Source organism: Mytilus trossulus, chromosome 3 (assembly GCF_036588685.1).
Source record: "Mytilus trossulus isolate FHL-02 chromosome 3, PNRI_Mtr1.1.1.hap1, whole genome shotgun sequence".
NCBI lineage: Eukaryota > Metazoa > Mollusca > Bivalvia > Mytilida > Mytilidae > Mytilus > Mytilus trossulus.
In genome coordinates, this window is record NC_086375.1 from 33046467 (window position 1) to 33060884 (window position 14418).

The following is a 14418-nucleotide window of genomic DNA, read 5'->3' on the forward strand; positions in this document are numbered from 1 at the left end:
CAAACTACATCTTCTGACATCTGACTCGGACTTCTCTTGAACTGAATTTTAATGTACGTATTGTTATGCGTTTACTTTTCTACATTGGTTAGAGGTATAGGGGGAGGGTTGAGATCTCACAATCATGTTTAACCCCGCCGCATTTTTGCGCCTGTCCCAAGTCAGGAGCCTCTGGTCCTTGTTAGTCTTGTTTTATTTTAATTTTAGTTTCTTGTGTACAATTTGGAAATTAGTATGGCGTTCATTAATTATCACTGAACTAGTATATATTTGTTTAGGGGCCAGCTGAAGGACGCTTCCGGGTGCGGGAATTTCTCGCTACATTGAAGACCTGTTGGTGACCTTCTGCTGTTGTTTTTTTATTTGGTCGGGTTGTTGTCTCTTTGACACATTCCCCATTTCCATTCTCAATTTTATTTGATATACTGTGAAACCTGTTTAAACCGAACCTCTTACGGACTTAAGATTTTGTTCGGTTTAATCAGGTTCACAACCACGCATGCATTTGGTATGACTATGCTTAAAAACATGTTTGGTTTATTCAGGTTTTCGGTTTATGCAGGATTTTTTACATCCAGGTTTCACTGTATTATAGACACCTGTCTAAATTAGAGGAACTTAAGGTGTCTTTTATATTTATTTTTTGTCGATGGTTGTTGTTATATTGACCGTATGTAAGGAGTATCTGGTCAATTAGACACCTACCATTTAATATGAATAAAAAGAGATATGAAATATATAGAGTACATCTCATTTTTTTCAATTTAAAGAACACATTCAATGGCTAGAATTAAATCACTTGGAAATTATAGTTAATTTTTTTCAAGTTAAAAAAACATACATTGAAAATTTGTTTTAGTTACATTAAAATGTTTACTGTTTTGCTTGTGACTGTGTATCGAGTGTTTATATTTTTCGACTAGTATTTGTCAGACGACCCAAAATCGAAACACTTTATTGCATAAATATAAATATTTCATTTCTATTGAACACACACGTTTAGGTTTTCACAGCAAGCTGTTTATTAACAGAAAAATGAAAAGTAAATTTATTTAACTGTTTAAAGGCCCTTTATGAAACATGCGCCCATAGTATACTTATCCTTATGATATATCCGATCTACATGTTCATTTAATGCCATTTAAAATGTAAACATGACATTTATTTGTCAATTATCAATGCAGACATATAATTTACATTTTGATCAACAAAAAAACCTGTATTAAAATTGTCATTTACATATTATCGCATTTTGAAACGTATGTTTAAGATTATTTAGATACGGTATATGGAACACTGGGATTATATTTTTCACGATAAAACCAATCGATGTGCTTCAAAAATGACATTTGATTGATGAATTGATTGATTGTTGTTTAACGTGACGTCTGCACGGAACAGCATGTATCGCCACGAGAGTCTGCAATTTGACCGTCATCAATAATTTAGAATTCTATATAACTATGAAGAAATAAGTTTTTGATTACTGTAAGTGTCTCAGCAGATCGATCAGCTTGTTAGTAAGTTAACAAAATGTACTGCATGTGAGATGACAAAATGACACACAAGACATTGTTTAATATCAGCGACTTTGCAAATGACGTTTTGTCACTCAGCAACGTTTTTAATCAATATATACTCCACAAGTCAAATAATAATTAATGACATAATAAGAAAACTAATACTATTAAAAGTACTTTTAAAGTTTTATTTTCCGACAAATTTATTTGGATTAAACAGATCGTACTGAAGTCCTTTTCCCATTGACCCGGAAGATGATCCTGAATTTGTTCCACTCATGAACTGAGATGGGTTCATCATATTTGATTGAGACATCATCTGTTGATTCAGCTTATTTGGGTCAAAACTTCCTGTCGATCCACCACTGGAACTTCCACTCTGAGAGCTACTGCTTGACGATCCACCAGATCCGCCTGAACTTCCACTTTGAGAACTACTGCTTGATGAACCCCCAGATCCGCCTGAACTTCCACTTTGAGAGCTACTGCTTGATGAACCACCTGACGCTCCTGAACTCATCTGTAAACTTCCAGAACCCATTTGCGAACCCCCTGAACCCATCTGTGAACTACCAGATCCACCACCTGAACTCATTTGTGATCCTCCAGAGCCCATCTGTGAACTACCAGAACCCATCTGTGAACCACCTGAACTCGTTTGTGATCCACTGCTAGAACTTCCACTGGAGCCGCCATTCATAAACATCGACGGATCTATCTTATTTTTTTCTGGACTATTAAGTGCATTTGGATCAAACCCTCCTGACCCACCACTTGAACCACTACTCATAGAACTACCGCCACTGCCCATGGAGCTACTACCGCCACTGCCCATAGAACTACTACCACCACTACCAATAGAACTGCTAACGCCACTGCCCATAGAACTACTACCGCCACTACCCATAGAACTACTACCACCACTGCCAATAGAACTACCACCACTTCCCATAGAACTGCCAGTTGGTTTACTGTTGGCGATTTGTTTCAGATTCTGTTGTAACATTTGATTGTTCAAAGCTGAAGGATTGAATCCACCACTCATAGAACTGCTACCACTGCCCATGGAGCTACTACCGCCACTGCCCATAGAACTACTACCACCACTACCGCCACTGCCCATAGAACTACTACCGCCACTACTAATAGAACTACTACCACCACTGCCAATAGAACTACCACCACTTCCCATAGAACTGCCTGTTGGTTTACTGTTGGCGATTTGTTTCAGATTCTGTTGTAACATTTGATTGTTCAAAGCTGAAGGATCGAATCCACCACTACCCGAAGACTTTCCACCTCCACTACTACCCGAAGACATTCCACCTCCACCAGAACTTTGTGATTGTGCTCCCCCACTTCCAGCACTTTGCTGTTGCTGAGGCATCTGACTGTTCATGGCATTTGGATTAAATGTTCCTGTTGATCCGCCAGAACCTTGTGGTTGTGATCCACCAGAACTTTGTGATTGTGCCCCTCCACTTCCAGCACTTTGCTGTTGCTGAGGCATCTGACTGTTCAGGGCATTCGGATTAAATATTCCTGTTGAACCACTTCCTGACGACTGTTGTGATCCACCAGAACTTTGCGGTTGTGCTCCACCGCCACTAGCACTTTGCTGTTGCTGAGGAATATTACTGTTTAGGGCATTTGGGTCGAATGTTCCAGTTGCAGAACTACCAGACTTCTGTCCGTTCATGGTCTGTGGGGACTTTTGTTGTGATGTCATTGTATTTACAGCATTCGGGTCAAAAGTTGCACTTCCTCCACTTGACTGTTGTCCTGATGAACTACCAGATGACTGTTGTGAACTACTTGATAATGCCTGACTTGTTTGTTGTGATTGCTGTTTAAATAAAGCATTTGGATCAAAAGTACCCATAGATCCACTACTTGACCCTCCTGATTGTCCAGAACCACCAGTAGATGCTACACTTCCGGAACCACCAGACGATGCTACACTTCCGGTACCCTTCAGGTACGATTGTACCGACTGCGACTGTTGTTGATACAGAGCATTTGGGTCGAAATTTCCGAGATTAGTTGCTCGCCTTGCATTTTCTGAAAGAAAGATATCATTGAATATGTTGACTTGTAATAAAGGGAACGGTTACTTACTTCACTTATATTTACAATAGTCTTACAGAGTCTGAAAGGCACAGATTTTATAGTGTTACATAATCTGAAAACAAGTTTAATTCTATATAATATGAATCCCCCCCTCCCAAAAAACCCCCCGATCCATTACATCATTGTGGGTATCTAGCACCCATAAAGTGTTTATACCACATATATCATAAACCATAGTTCCAAATACACGTAGTTAAAAAAGCCGGTGTCTCGGTTTAGTGGAATGGTAACTACACCTGTGAGAAACTATATGTAAAACAACATCGGTTGTCTTTGTTTGGTTGGGTTTTTATCTCATTGACATTTACACTTATCCATCGTCTAAACTAGTAGACAATACAAGAAGCATTGGCTAATGGATCTCAAAGACATGACAAATTGACAAATCAGTGCTATTTTGTTTTGTCGAAGGCAAAAAAGTACAAAAACTTACCTCTATAAACTGGAGATCCATGAACGCAACATACTACCAGCAGTACAACTGTAGCCGTCTTCATGACGATAAAAGAGGGTGAACAATTTAAAATTTGGTCTTAAATTATATTGACGAAACACCTGTCATCCCACAGAACCTTAATCTTGGACGTATGACTTTAAACTAAAGATAACTGATAGATGACCTTTCAGGACATGAAGATATAATTTGGTTTACACAGCAACAATTTGATTCCAATTTTTCTTTTTACATTCATCAAAATCCAGTACAGATATTTATTTCAAAATCATGACTCGGAAAGGAATGACGTATTGTTTTCACATTTGTCTATTGTTGAAAACCGTAAGTTGCATCTCTCGTTGCTTTTTGTGACTCGCGTGTTTTTTTAACTTGCTTTCTCTTTCACATTTATTTTTTTGTAAATACGACCATATCTTATTGATATAAAAAAGACTAGTTGTAAAAAGATTGAAGACAACTATTTTTAATTTCATTGACAAAGGAGGAGCGAAAGATACCAGAGGGACAGTCAAACTCAAAGATCGAAAATAAACTGACAATGCCATGGCTTAAAAAGAAAAGACAAACAGACAAGTGTTTAAAAAACCCACTTTTATTAGATTAATTGTTTACTGAAAAGCTATAAAAGGAATAAGGGTTATACGTAGAGGAGGGAGCAACTCAACTACATCAAACATACATTTTATGCAGAATCGCAAAGAAAAACCACACAGTACAACAGAGCACATCAACCACCAGCACCCGACTCCCTCATTGAAATCAGATACTAATATACAAACCAAGACAAACACACGCATGTTATAGAATTGGCACAAGTACATTATATATGTGATTAGGTTAAAGCAGATTAACGGGTGCAAAAAACACCCTTTCACTTTCTATACCATCTGACATAAAATCAAAACACACAAATTAAAACCGTCACAATGCAGCTACCATCAGGATGTTCAGTAGCATGAACAAGAAAATAAAACACGGCACATAATTTGGAATTCTGGGTCAAAATGTACTCGCTACTACAGGCAATTAAGGTAGCTGCAGCTTTTGATATCTACTGAAGATACCAACTTGGGAGAGAATCTTACTTCTGAAATCAATCCATTAATTCAATATCCTTCAACTTCATACTTTATTTTGACTTTTATCGCTTTTGATTCGAGCGTCACTGAAGAGTCCTTTGCAGATAAAATACGCGCTGCATGGTGTGCTTAATCATAAACTTGTTTAGTGTGTCAATCGAAGCAGGTGAATATGTTCCTATACATCTGTGGTTTACAATGGCCACTTGAACGCGAGTCTTGTTTAGTCCCTATGTTTAATTCATTATGGTCTAATTTATGAATATTAGATATAAAATGTAGATATTGATCAATAATTAGACAAAATTTAGTATTTAGCTTTTTAATGACATACGATTGAACGATATCACTTAAATGTCCTTTTCCCGATAAACTTTCCGGGATCAATGAAGCTAAAACTGGAACTATTTCCACCAGAACTGAATGGATTGGTAAACTGTTGAGGAGTAAAATTTCCACCGGAAGTAGATGAACTGTTCCTAGATGAACCAGCACCACCGGTACCCCCGGTCCCTTTAAAGAACTGTGAAGGATCGATGAAACTTGGCATGAAGTTTGGGTTGGTGTTGTTGCCATTCTGTTGAAATGAAGGATTCATGAATTGCTGTGGTTGAAAATTGGTTCCACTGGATGTAAAGTTTGGATTTATAAACTGGTTTGGTGAAAGTTGTGGATTAGTGTTGGAAGTCTGTCTTTTTTCTGTAAATAAAACATGAAATACGTTGTTAGTTATTTTATTGGACCCTTTTTCCCTCTGATTATTTATAGCGATGTAAGGCATACAAAGTCGAAATCAACTGATTGACTATTATTATATCGCCTCTGTGCAGTCTTGTGCATGTATACGAATCTACAACCAGTGTATGCGAATCTACAACCAGTGTTTATTGTTGTCAGTATAAATTTGAAAGTGTTGTATATCCGTACTTGAGTTTTTATACACCACACATACAAAAGAAACATTTATCCATAGTATATAGCTAGAGTCTCAGAAAAGCTCTAAAATATATGAAATTACGTCTCTACAAAATCAATAGAAAGTAGGAGTAAAAAAAAAATCCACCTACCTACAGATGGTCTGCCAATAACCACAGAAACCAAAAGAAGGAACATTACATAAGACGACATCTTCCAAGTCTATCCAGGAACAATAGTAAAAACATGAAAATACTAGTATCTTAACAAGTTGTAAAATAATCTTTGCATCTGTCAAAACTGCTGCCCCAATGGTCTATAATATCATTCATTTATATTTCACCTGTTGGGTCATGCATTTAAAAAAAAACTAAGTTAAATTGGTTATCTAGGGCGACATTTTCTTTTTAATTTTAGAACAGAAAAGAAGGGTTTTGAGTTATATAATCATAGATCCATAATACACAATCGCTTAATAAACTAGCGTTATTGGCTTTGCTCATCGTTGACGGCCGTACTATGACCTACAGTTGTTAATGTCTGTGTCATTTGGTCTCATGTGGAGAGTTGTCTCATTAGCAATCATACAACATCTTCTTTTTTTATAGACAAGCTTTCATCGTTGTTTTTTTTTAATCATACACCGGACTGTTCAAAATGTAAAGATTATCCTTAAAACCAGTGGGCAGTAGTGCGGACCTTATTCCTTTTTTTCTCTCTCGATAAAGCTACACATTCTGACACATAGGCCGGGTAATAAGTGTAACTTTATCGACTTTTAGGTCGACATTCAGCAGAACCGGTGCTTGACAGTTACATTTTGGTTCATGATTGCCTGTTCAAATTGCTCTCCTTAGTCATAAGAATTGAGATCAGATTTCTGGTTCGCCGTAAAAAAAAACCAACCTGAATCATCCACTCTGATCCAAAAAAAAATCTCGCTTGATTATATTATCTTCTTTGAAAGAAATTCGCACACACCAAATCGAGAATATTAGTTACACAGTGTTAAATTGTTCCTATACATTTCGTGTTAGGACAATTGGACACTGTGTAATGAATTTATCCTGATTTTGTTATATTATCTATACTATTAAACGAGAAGACCTCATTTTGGGTGTCGCTTCTCTTCTTTCCACAATAAATTAATCATCATGCCTCTGTGTCCTATGGGTACAGTGCATAATCGCATTTGTCATCCATTCATATGATTATTCAGATTGTGTTATTTTGGGTGAAAAACGAGAAAAAAGACGTCCGGATATGTTTCCGTCATTGGGCGAAATTTTAAGTCAGATTATACTTCCGGTTTCCGTTTTTCTGTATACTTTTATTTAATAGAAAGGGTCTGAATAATATATCTATGACCGCTGTGGATCAATTATTAAACTGAGAATTGACTGTAAAACGAACGTCTGGAACGGGTGTTTTTTAAGATCAGATTGTCCATTTCGGGATCCGGGATTTCTCTTTCGGGATATCGAGATATCTAATTTGTATAATAAATTCAGAACGTAGGGATTTCATTTTTTTAAGCCCGGGATATTGGGATCAGGACCCCTCCGCAGTGGCGGATCCAGAAATTTTCATATGCAGGTGCCCGTTGACTGCCTAAGAGGGGCTGGCTCCGGTCATGCTTCAGTGATTCCCTATATAAACAACCAATTATTTTCCAGAAAAAGGGGGGTGGGCCCCCTAAATCCGCCTCTGCCCCGACCCCCTTTAATGAATGTTCATAATATACAGATAAGCGCTAAAATTATTCATCTGTCATTAAAATTAATAGAGAACAAACAAAAAAAAATATTTTTTTGTGGAAAAAGGAGGAGCCGGGCTAGAAAATAATTATCCTGTACCAAATTACCTATGACTTTTGATACCTTTTCTGAAATTCTCAAGACACTAAATGTTTTACAAAAAAAAGAAGATGTGGTATGAATGCCAATGAGACAGCTCTCCACAAGAGACCAAAATGACACCGAAATTAACATGTAAAGGTCACCTTACGGCCTTCGACAATAAGCAAAAGCTGATACTGCATAGTCTGATATAAAAGGCCCCGAAATGACAATGTAAAACAATTCAAATGAGAAAACTAACAGCCTTTTTTATGTACAAAAAAAAGAACGAAAAACAAATATCACTGAACCACTGAATTACAGGCTCCTGACTGGAATGTGCATAATACATGTGCACTAAATGTATGTTCATAATGAAATTAATAGAAAACAAAAAATGGGAATTTTGGAAATAAAGGAGGAGGGTTAAAAAAACATTTTCCTGTCCCCAAGTACCTATGACTTTTGATACTTTTCCTGAAATTCTCAAGTCATTAAATCTTTTACAAAATTCTTCCTACAACACTTTACATCCTTTCAAATACGCTCTGAATGCCCGCGATTTCGCGGGTGTGTTCTAGTATCTATAATACTAAAAAGACGAGGTCCAATTTGTCAGCCGTCATCACGTAAAATCGACGAATCAAAGAATTCGACTTTATACACAACTAATATAGTACAAAGGTGTAGATTAAAAATTACATCACTCCAGGTCCTTTTGTTTTCCACGTAATTAATATTGCCAATAATTAAGAAGTTCCGGGTCGAGTCCGATACCGATACCAATAGTATATTCACCTGTTACCTATTACCTTATCTGTACGTTCCCCGCATCTGACAGGCGCACCATCAAACGGTGTATTCAGGATTAATATGCCATATACACGGGTAATTGATAAGTTCCAGTTCGACGGGTTCAAACAGAAAGATTTGAAAGCAGAGAAAACTGTGTATCTTAAAATCGGCATGACTTTATCAGATGACAATACTAATACTAAAATAAGGCTTGCGCATAGTTATAGACTTTAATTCAGTCACGGACCCGCGATATCACGGGTGTGCTCTAGTATCATTATATTCAAATTCAATATTAGGACAATATCAGCCAATCAAATTGCGAGAAATTACACTAAATCAGGATAAATTGTCATATTCAATTTTAAATTTAATACTGTAAAAGAAGATTGATTGATTGATTGTTGGTTGCTTAACGTCCAGTGGCTGTAAAAGAAGATATCTATAGAATGTATAAATGGTATATATATGTATATACACTGTCATACAACAAATGACTTCTAAATACATAATAATTATTTGAATAATTGTAGGAGAATTTTAACCCAAATTACACCTTATTTATATTCAATTGTAATGAAACCTTTAATGTATAAACCTTTTATACTTTTAAATACTTCGTTTTAGGTAAAGAAAAATCATAATTGATCCAAAGTGCAATTTGAGTCATATTTAACATGCAATAGAAATTTTAAACTGACAACCTTTATACTCCACGTGATGAAAGTAGTGCATAATTGATGATGTTCTCGAACTTATTGATAACTCAAAATTTGTTGACTAGGTTGAACTAATCTATCCGATCGCACTCGATAAAGGATACAAAAGATACAGCAAAGTCAGCCTCCTATCTTGACCTAAATGTAAAAATTGTCAAGAGGGTCGGAGGAAAACAACGACAAATGAGATGATTTTAGCTTCCAACTGGTGTACTGTTATTTGTCTTTCTACCTTTTATTTGCCATGGCGTTGTCAGTTTATTTTGATTGATGAATTTGAATGTCCTTTTGCTAACTGTCACATCGCTTTTCCGTATAAAGAGTATACAATTTTACTAGATGAAGTACAGCTTCAAAGTGTTTCTGTTAGATACATTGCTAGAGATCAGGTTTCTGTGTGACGTAATTGCTTCCCTTTTTAGTAGATGCTTAGACAGTTTTGTTAGTGATTGAGCTTAGTAAGTACTTCTTTAGCTCATTTGGTTAAAGCACTGCCTTGTTACAACGACGTCACGGTGGAAAGAAAGTTGATTTTGTGTTTAGAATCATGCTCTCCGATTACACGTGTATGCCTACGCCTTGGCAATAAAAACGACAAATACAAACAGCAGTATACAAAACAGAACATATTTATCTGAAGACAAAGCAACAAAAACAACGCCCCGGAAGGGTAAGCAAAGGTCCTGCTCCACTTGTTTCACCCGTCGTGTTACTCCTATAACATAGATCAACAGTAGGCACCACATAATAGTGGATTGGTAATTGACTTGTGGATAGTTGTCTCATTGGCAATCATACCACATCTTCGTTTTTATATCTTATCGAGACATTGCCACTTTTATAAACCAGCGTTCAAGTAAATTTTCTAACTCTGAAGTTTTGCCAAATATGAAATTTTAAAATTAAAACACATTTTCCAAGACAATAAGATAGACTGGTTGATAACGGTATAAACAACAGGCATTCAAAAATAAAAAATAAACATAAAAGAACAACAATCATAACTAAAGCAAGAGTTGCAAAATACAATTAAAAAATACAAGCGGTGACGTCACGTGCTCCTAACGGATAAACATATCTTGCTTTACACGTGAAACCCATTGTGTTGCTCATGAAAGTACCCCTGCAAGGATATATTTACTAGTAATTTTGTTAAGATTTAGATGTTATGATTTTTTTTCTGGGTTCGTGACATACTATGTAAGTATAAGTGTTAAAGTGCACTTTGCCACTGGACACTAAGCAACCAACAAACAATCATATTACAGAACACGAAAAATACAATATTAAATAAACCAAACAAAGGTTTTATTATTTTATAATTTATATGAACAAAAGATACCAAAAAATCCTTCTTTGTGAACTTTTGTGAAAAAAAAGTGTCTCAATATTTTGGCCCTACCTCTCCTAATATTTGTAGATGTATAAACACAGCTTCGAAGGTATGTCTTTCTACTTTTATCACCGCGTTTCCACAGTCCTTATCAGTTGGAAATGATTACCCTTTACGGTCACCTATATTTAAGTGAACTTTTGTTTAAGGTTTTAATTCGAATTATAAAACTTTCAGGTTGTTTCCAGTTTCTTTATCATGCTTATATGAGAATGCAGATTATCAGCAATAATTTAGTTCCACCATGTTTCTATTGTAATCAATGCAGCGAAATGGTACCTTTACATGTATACGCTCTTGTTCCATTTCTAAATCGATTTTAGGTTTTGACTCTTTCCCAAGTGTGGTTTTATGCAGAAAATAGTTTATAAGGTCTACCTTTTAACATGTCCTGTAGTTTGGTGGTAGTCTTTAGTTCGTGTCTGACACACTCGTAAATTGTTTTGTTATAAATCGATTAATTTGTTCCATATCGGGACCATTTATAGCCGACTTTATATATTGTTTGCATTTTTCTCTTTGATGAAGGCCGCATGGTTGCTTATAATTGCCTACACCAACTTCATTTGATCTTTGATGGATAGTTGTCTCATCAGTTATCATATCACATCTTCTTATTTTTATATGACTGCTTTATTTAAAATACAATAATGACTGAAGGAACTAGACAACAGAATTAAAAATATTTAGAAATTAGTTACAGTATACAGTAGTCCTATAATATAAGACTCTGGAGGTTCATATCATTTACATTCAACGTTTTTTATCGGATTTTTTTTTTTACTATCAATGTTGAACCCCAGAGTCTTATAAAATTTGTAACTTTTTCTCGTAGCAAAAATTTAAATTAATAATCCACTGCCAAAACAAATAAAATTATTAGGAACAACCTAAATATGAATGAAAGTAACTTCTTACCGCATAAATAGTTTGAAATAATGTTACTAATCCATCACTTTTATCCTCAGTTGGCAAACAATTTTCTTCTCGCCATTTTATTTCAAATATTTGCGCCGATTCATAAATTTATGGATTTCGTGAATGAAACGAATTTGACGATATTATCTATAATCAGTATAGTACAACGTACGAAAACACGACCAATTACTGTAATAGTGTCATGCAATTGATCTATACATTAAAGGCGGTGAGAGAATACAATTGGGGTTTACAGAATAGAGAACAATTGGCCAAAACATAAGTAATAGAAAATATGGGTTCTATTTTTTTTTTAAACTTGATGAAATGCCCGCCCCAAGAAAAAAAAAGTATAAGTACATTGTTTACAGTTGAAAGGAATAATGTCCAAAATACAGTCATAATGTATCAACAGATTAGTTAAAAATATGTTTAAACATAAATTGTAGGTATAACTTATCATTAATAGTTCGTACCCAATAATTCTTGTAGGCTAGTCAGTCAATCGTCGGTGAAATCTAGTATGTTGTGAGAGCTGGTGATACATGTCCTTCAAAATACTAGTTCATACAACAGTGAGCGAGCCAATTCTCATTCACCGAAAGTTCTCTTGTCCAATTGTAAAGCATCAGCCGCAATAAATTTCTAGTTGTAAGAGCGGGGCGATAAATTTATTTCAGAATACGAGTTCATTCACCGGGGTGAGCGAGCCAATTCTCATTCACCAAACGTTATCGTGCATGTATCAATAGAAATAAATAATAGCTGGCGAAGCAACATTTGCATTGCAAAAATCGAGTTGTTACAAAGAATATAAGCAAGTTGTTAGAGAAGACAGTTGAGAAAAAATCGTCAATTTTAATCTCTCGGTGTTTGTAGAAACTCTTCAACACTAAATTTGCTCCTTTCTTGACAAGTACAGTTTTTTGAACACTCTGCACAACATTTACAGGCAGGACACCGGCACTGCTGCAAATCGCATCCTTCGCATTTCTTAGTATCTAATTTGTCTTCTTTGAAGTTGTCTACGGTCAATGAATTTACAATTTGACGTCTGATACAAGTGCTGGTGTTTTTTTATGATATCACGTATACATTTGCCGGTGGTTTTGAGCGACAAAGTAAAGTTATCATATAAAACAAAACTGAATCCATCTCTGCCATCCCTTGCGCATCTGCCAGCTTCTTGCCAATAGGACAACACTGATTTCGGACATCCTATATGAATAACAAGGTCTATGTCCCTGATGTCCAGTCCCATACCTAATGCGACAGTAGCAATTAAGCATCGGATTCTGCTATCTTCCCGTTTAAACTCTTTCAGGATGCGTTCTTTAGAGTCTTCCGATGTACTCTTATGGAACATTTCCACAAGCAGGTTACTTGCCTTTTTATCCTGATTTGCATAAGCATGTAATTGAAGGTTGTCTTTTAAACACAAGAATAAATCGGACACCCTATCAATTGACCTACAGTAAACCACGATTTTCTTGGAATTTACTCCGTTTTCCCTGATATAATCAATAAGCCATTTTAGTGAAATTTCAAAATCATTACTGTCGCTTTTCCTTATTTCAATGAAGATGTTTGGTCTATCCGGTGACTTGAAAATAATATCTGTGTCAGCATCTGTCAACTGCAACGTTTCCATGATGTCATCCTTAACTTTCTGTGTGGAGGTTGCTGTCAGTGCCATTACGGGTGCACTGAAAAAACTTCTAAGTTCATGCAATGATTGATAGTCTGTCCGAAAATCTTCCCCCCATTCAGAAATGCAGTGTGCTTCGTCCACACATATCATACACAAACGAGACTGCCAAATACTTCCAAGGAAGACCTTCTTCCAGAATGGTTTCAGTACAGATTCGGGTGAAGAGAATATTAAATTATATTCTCCATTAGAAATGCCCCTTATAACGTCTGTTTGCATGTCTGAGCGAGATGTAATTTTTGCACACTTGATGTTCCAATTTTCCAGGGTTGACATCTGATCGTCTATCAAAGACGATAACGGGGAAATAATAAGAGTTATAGGATTTTTGTCCATTTGTAAAATGACTGGCAACACCATGCACATTGTCTTTCCAAAACCTGTTGGAAGCAGACACACAACATTCCTCTTCTGTAAGGCTGCTACAGCCACCTCAATCTGCTCTTCTTTCAGCTCAAAATTTATATTGTAACTAGATTTAATCTCATTGAAGTTTGTGCGTACACTTTCGGCATCCATCTCGACTTTTTAGCGCGCTTTTTCACGTCACATGATTCTAGTACATGTACCACCATGGCCACGTGTTCTAACTGTGATCGAGAATTTGAAAAACGACATGACAATAAAGGATACTTTAGGTTTTCTTTGGAAAAGCCAACAACCTCTGGTGGGGTAGCAAGAGAAGAGTTGTCAGCATTAACGGGTGTTCCGTTTACTCCTGTATCTAACAAACGTCAAGGTCAATTTTTGTGTCCATCATGCTGGTCAAACCTTAATGACACTGTACGATATAAATCATCTTTACATGAACTTTGGGGAAATACTCAGGCCAATTCCTACATTGGAGGGAAGCGTGGCTCAGATGGAATAAAACAGTCTTCCACAGTAAAGAAACCAAGATTTACAAGTACCCCGTTGAAGGTATTTTTTTTATCCTTATATA

General features: G+C 36.1%; 3 protein-coding genes across 3 annotated transcripts; all 3 read right to left on the reverse strand.

Moving 5' to 3' along the window:
• Positions 1-1687: 1687 nt before the first annotated feature.
• On the reverse strand, positions 1688-4202 carry LOC134711286 (loricrin-like). The gene is made up of 2 exons (XM_063571811.1): positions 4084-4202; positions 1688-3581 (listed from the first exon to the last, which is right to left on the reverse strand). Exons 1-2 carry the CDS (start codon positions 4145-4147, stop codon positions 1708-1710), a joined length of 1938 nt encoding a protein of 645 aa, XP_063427881.1. The 5' UTR covers positions 4148-4202; the 3' UTR covers positions 1688-1707.
• A 1330-nt stretch (positions 4203-5532) lies between these two features.
• Positions 5533-6391, reverse strand: LOC134710686 (uncharacterized). The gene is made up of 2 exons (XM_063571073.1): positions 6254-6391; positions 5533-5885 (listed from the first exon to the last, which is right to left on the reverse strand). The coding sequence occupies exons 1-2, from the start codon at positions 6312-6314 to the stop codon at positions 5533-5535; spliced, it is 414 nt and encodes a 137-aa protein (XP_063427143.1). The 5' UTR covers positions 6315-6391.
• A 6367-nt stretch (positions 6392-12758) lies between these two features.
• LOC134710687 (ATP-dependent DNA helicase RecQ-like) lies at positions 12759-13994 on the reverse strand. Its single transcript, XM_063571074.1, has one exon. It carries the CDS (start codon positions 13992-13994, stop codon positions 12759-12761), a length of 1236 nt encoding a protein of 411 aa, XP_063427144.1.
• Between the last annotated feature and the right edge of the window lie 424 nt (positions 13995-14418).

Coding starts and splice junctions, on each gene's coding strand:
- LOC134711286 (XM_063571811.1), bottom strand. CDS start 4,147: ATGAAGACGGCTACAGTTGTACTGCTGGTAGTATGTTGCGTTCATGGA. Junction 3,582..4,083: donor TGGATCTCCAGTTTATAGAG/GTAAGTTTTTGT, acceptor TCTTTCTTTCAG/AAAATGCAAGGCGAGCAACT.
- LOC134710686 (XM_063571073.1), bottom strand. CDS start 6,314: ATGTCGTCTTATGTAATGTTCCTTCTTTTGGTTTCTGTGGTTATTGGC. Junction 5,886..6,253: donor TATTGGCAGACCATCTGTAG/GTAGGTGGATTT, acceptor TTTTATTTACAG/AAAAAAGACAGACTTCCAAC.
- LOC134710687 (XM_063571074.1), bottom strand. CDS start 13,994: ATGGATGCCGAAAGTGTACGCACAAACTTCAATGAGATTAAATCTAGT.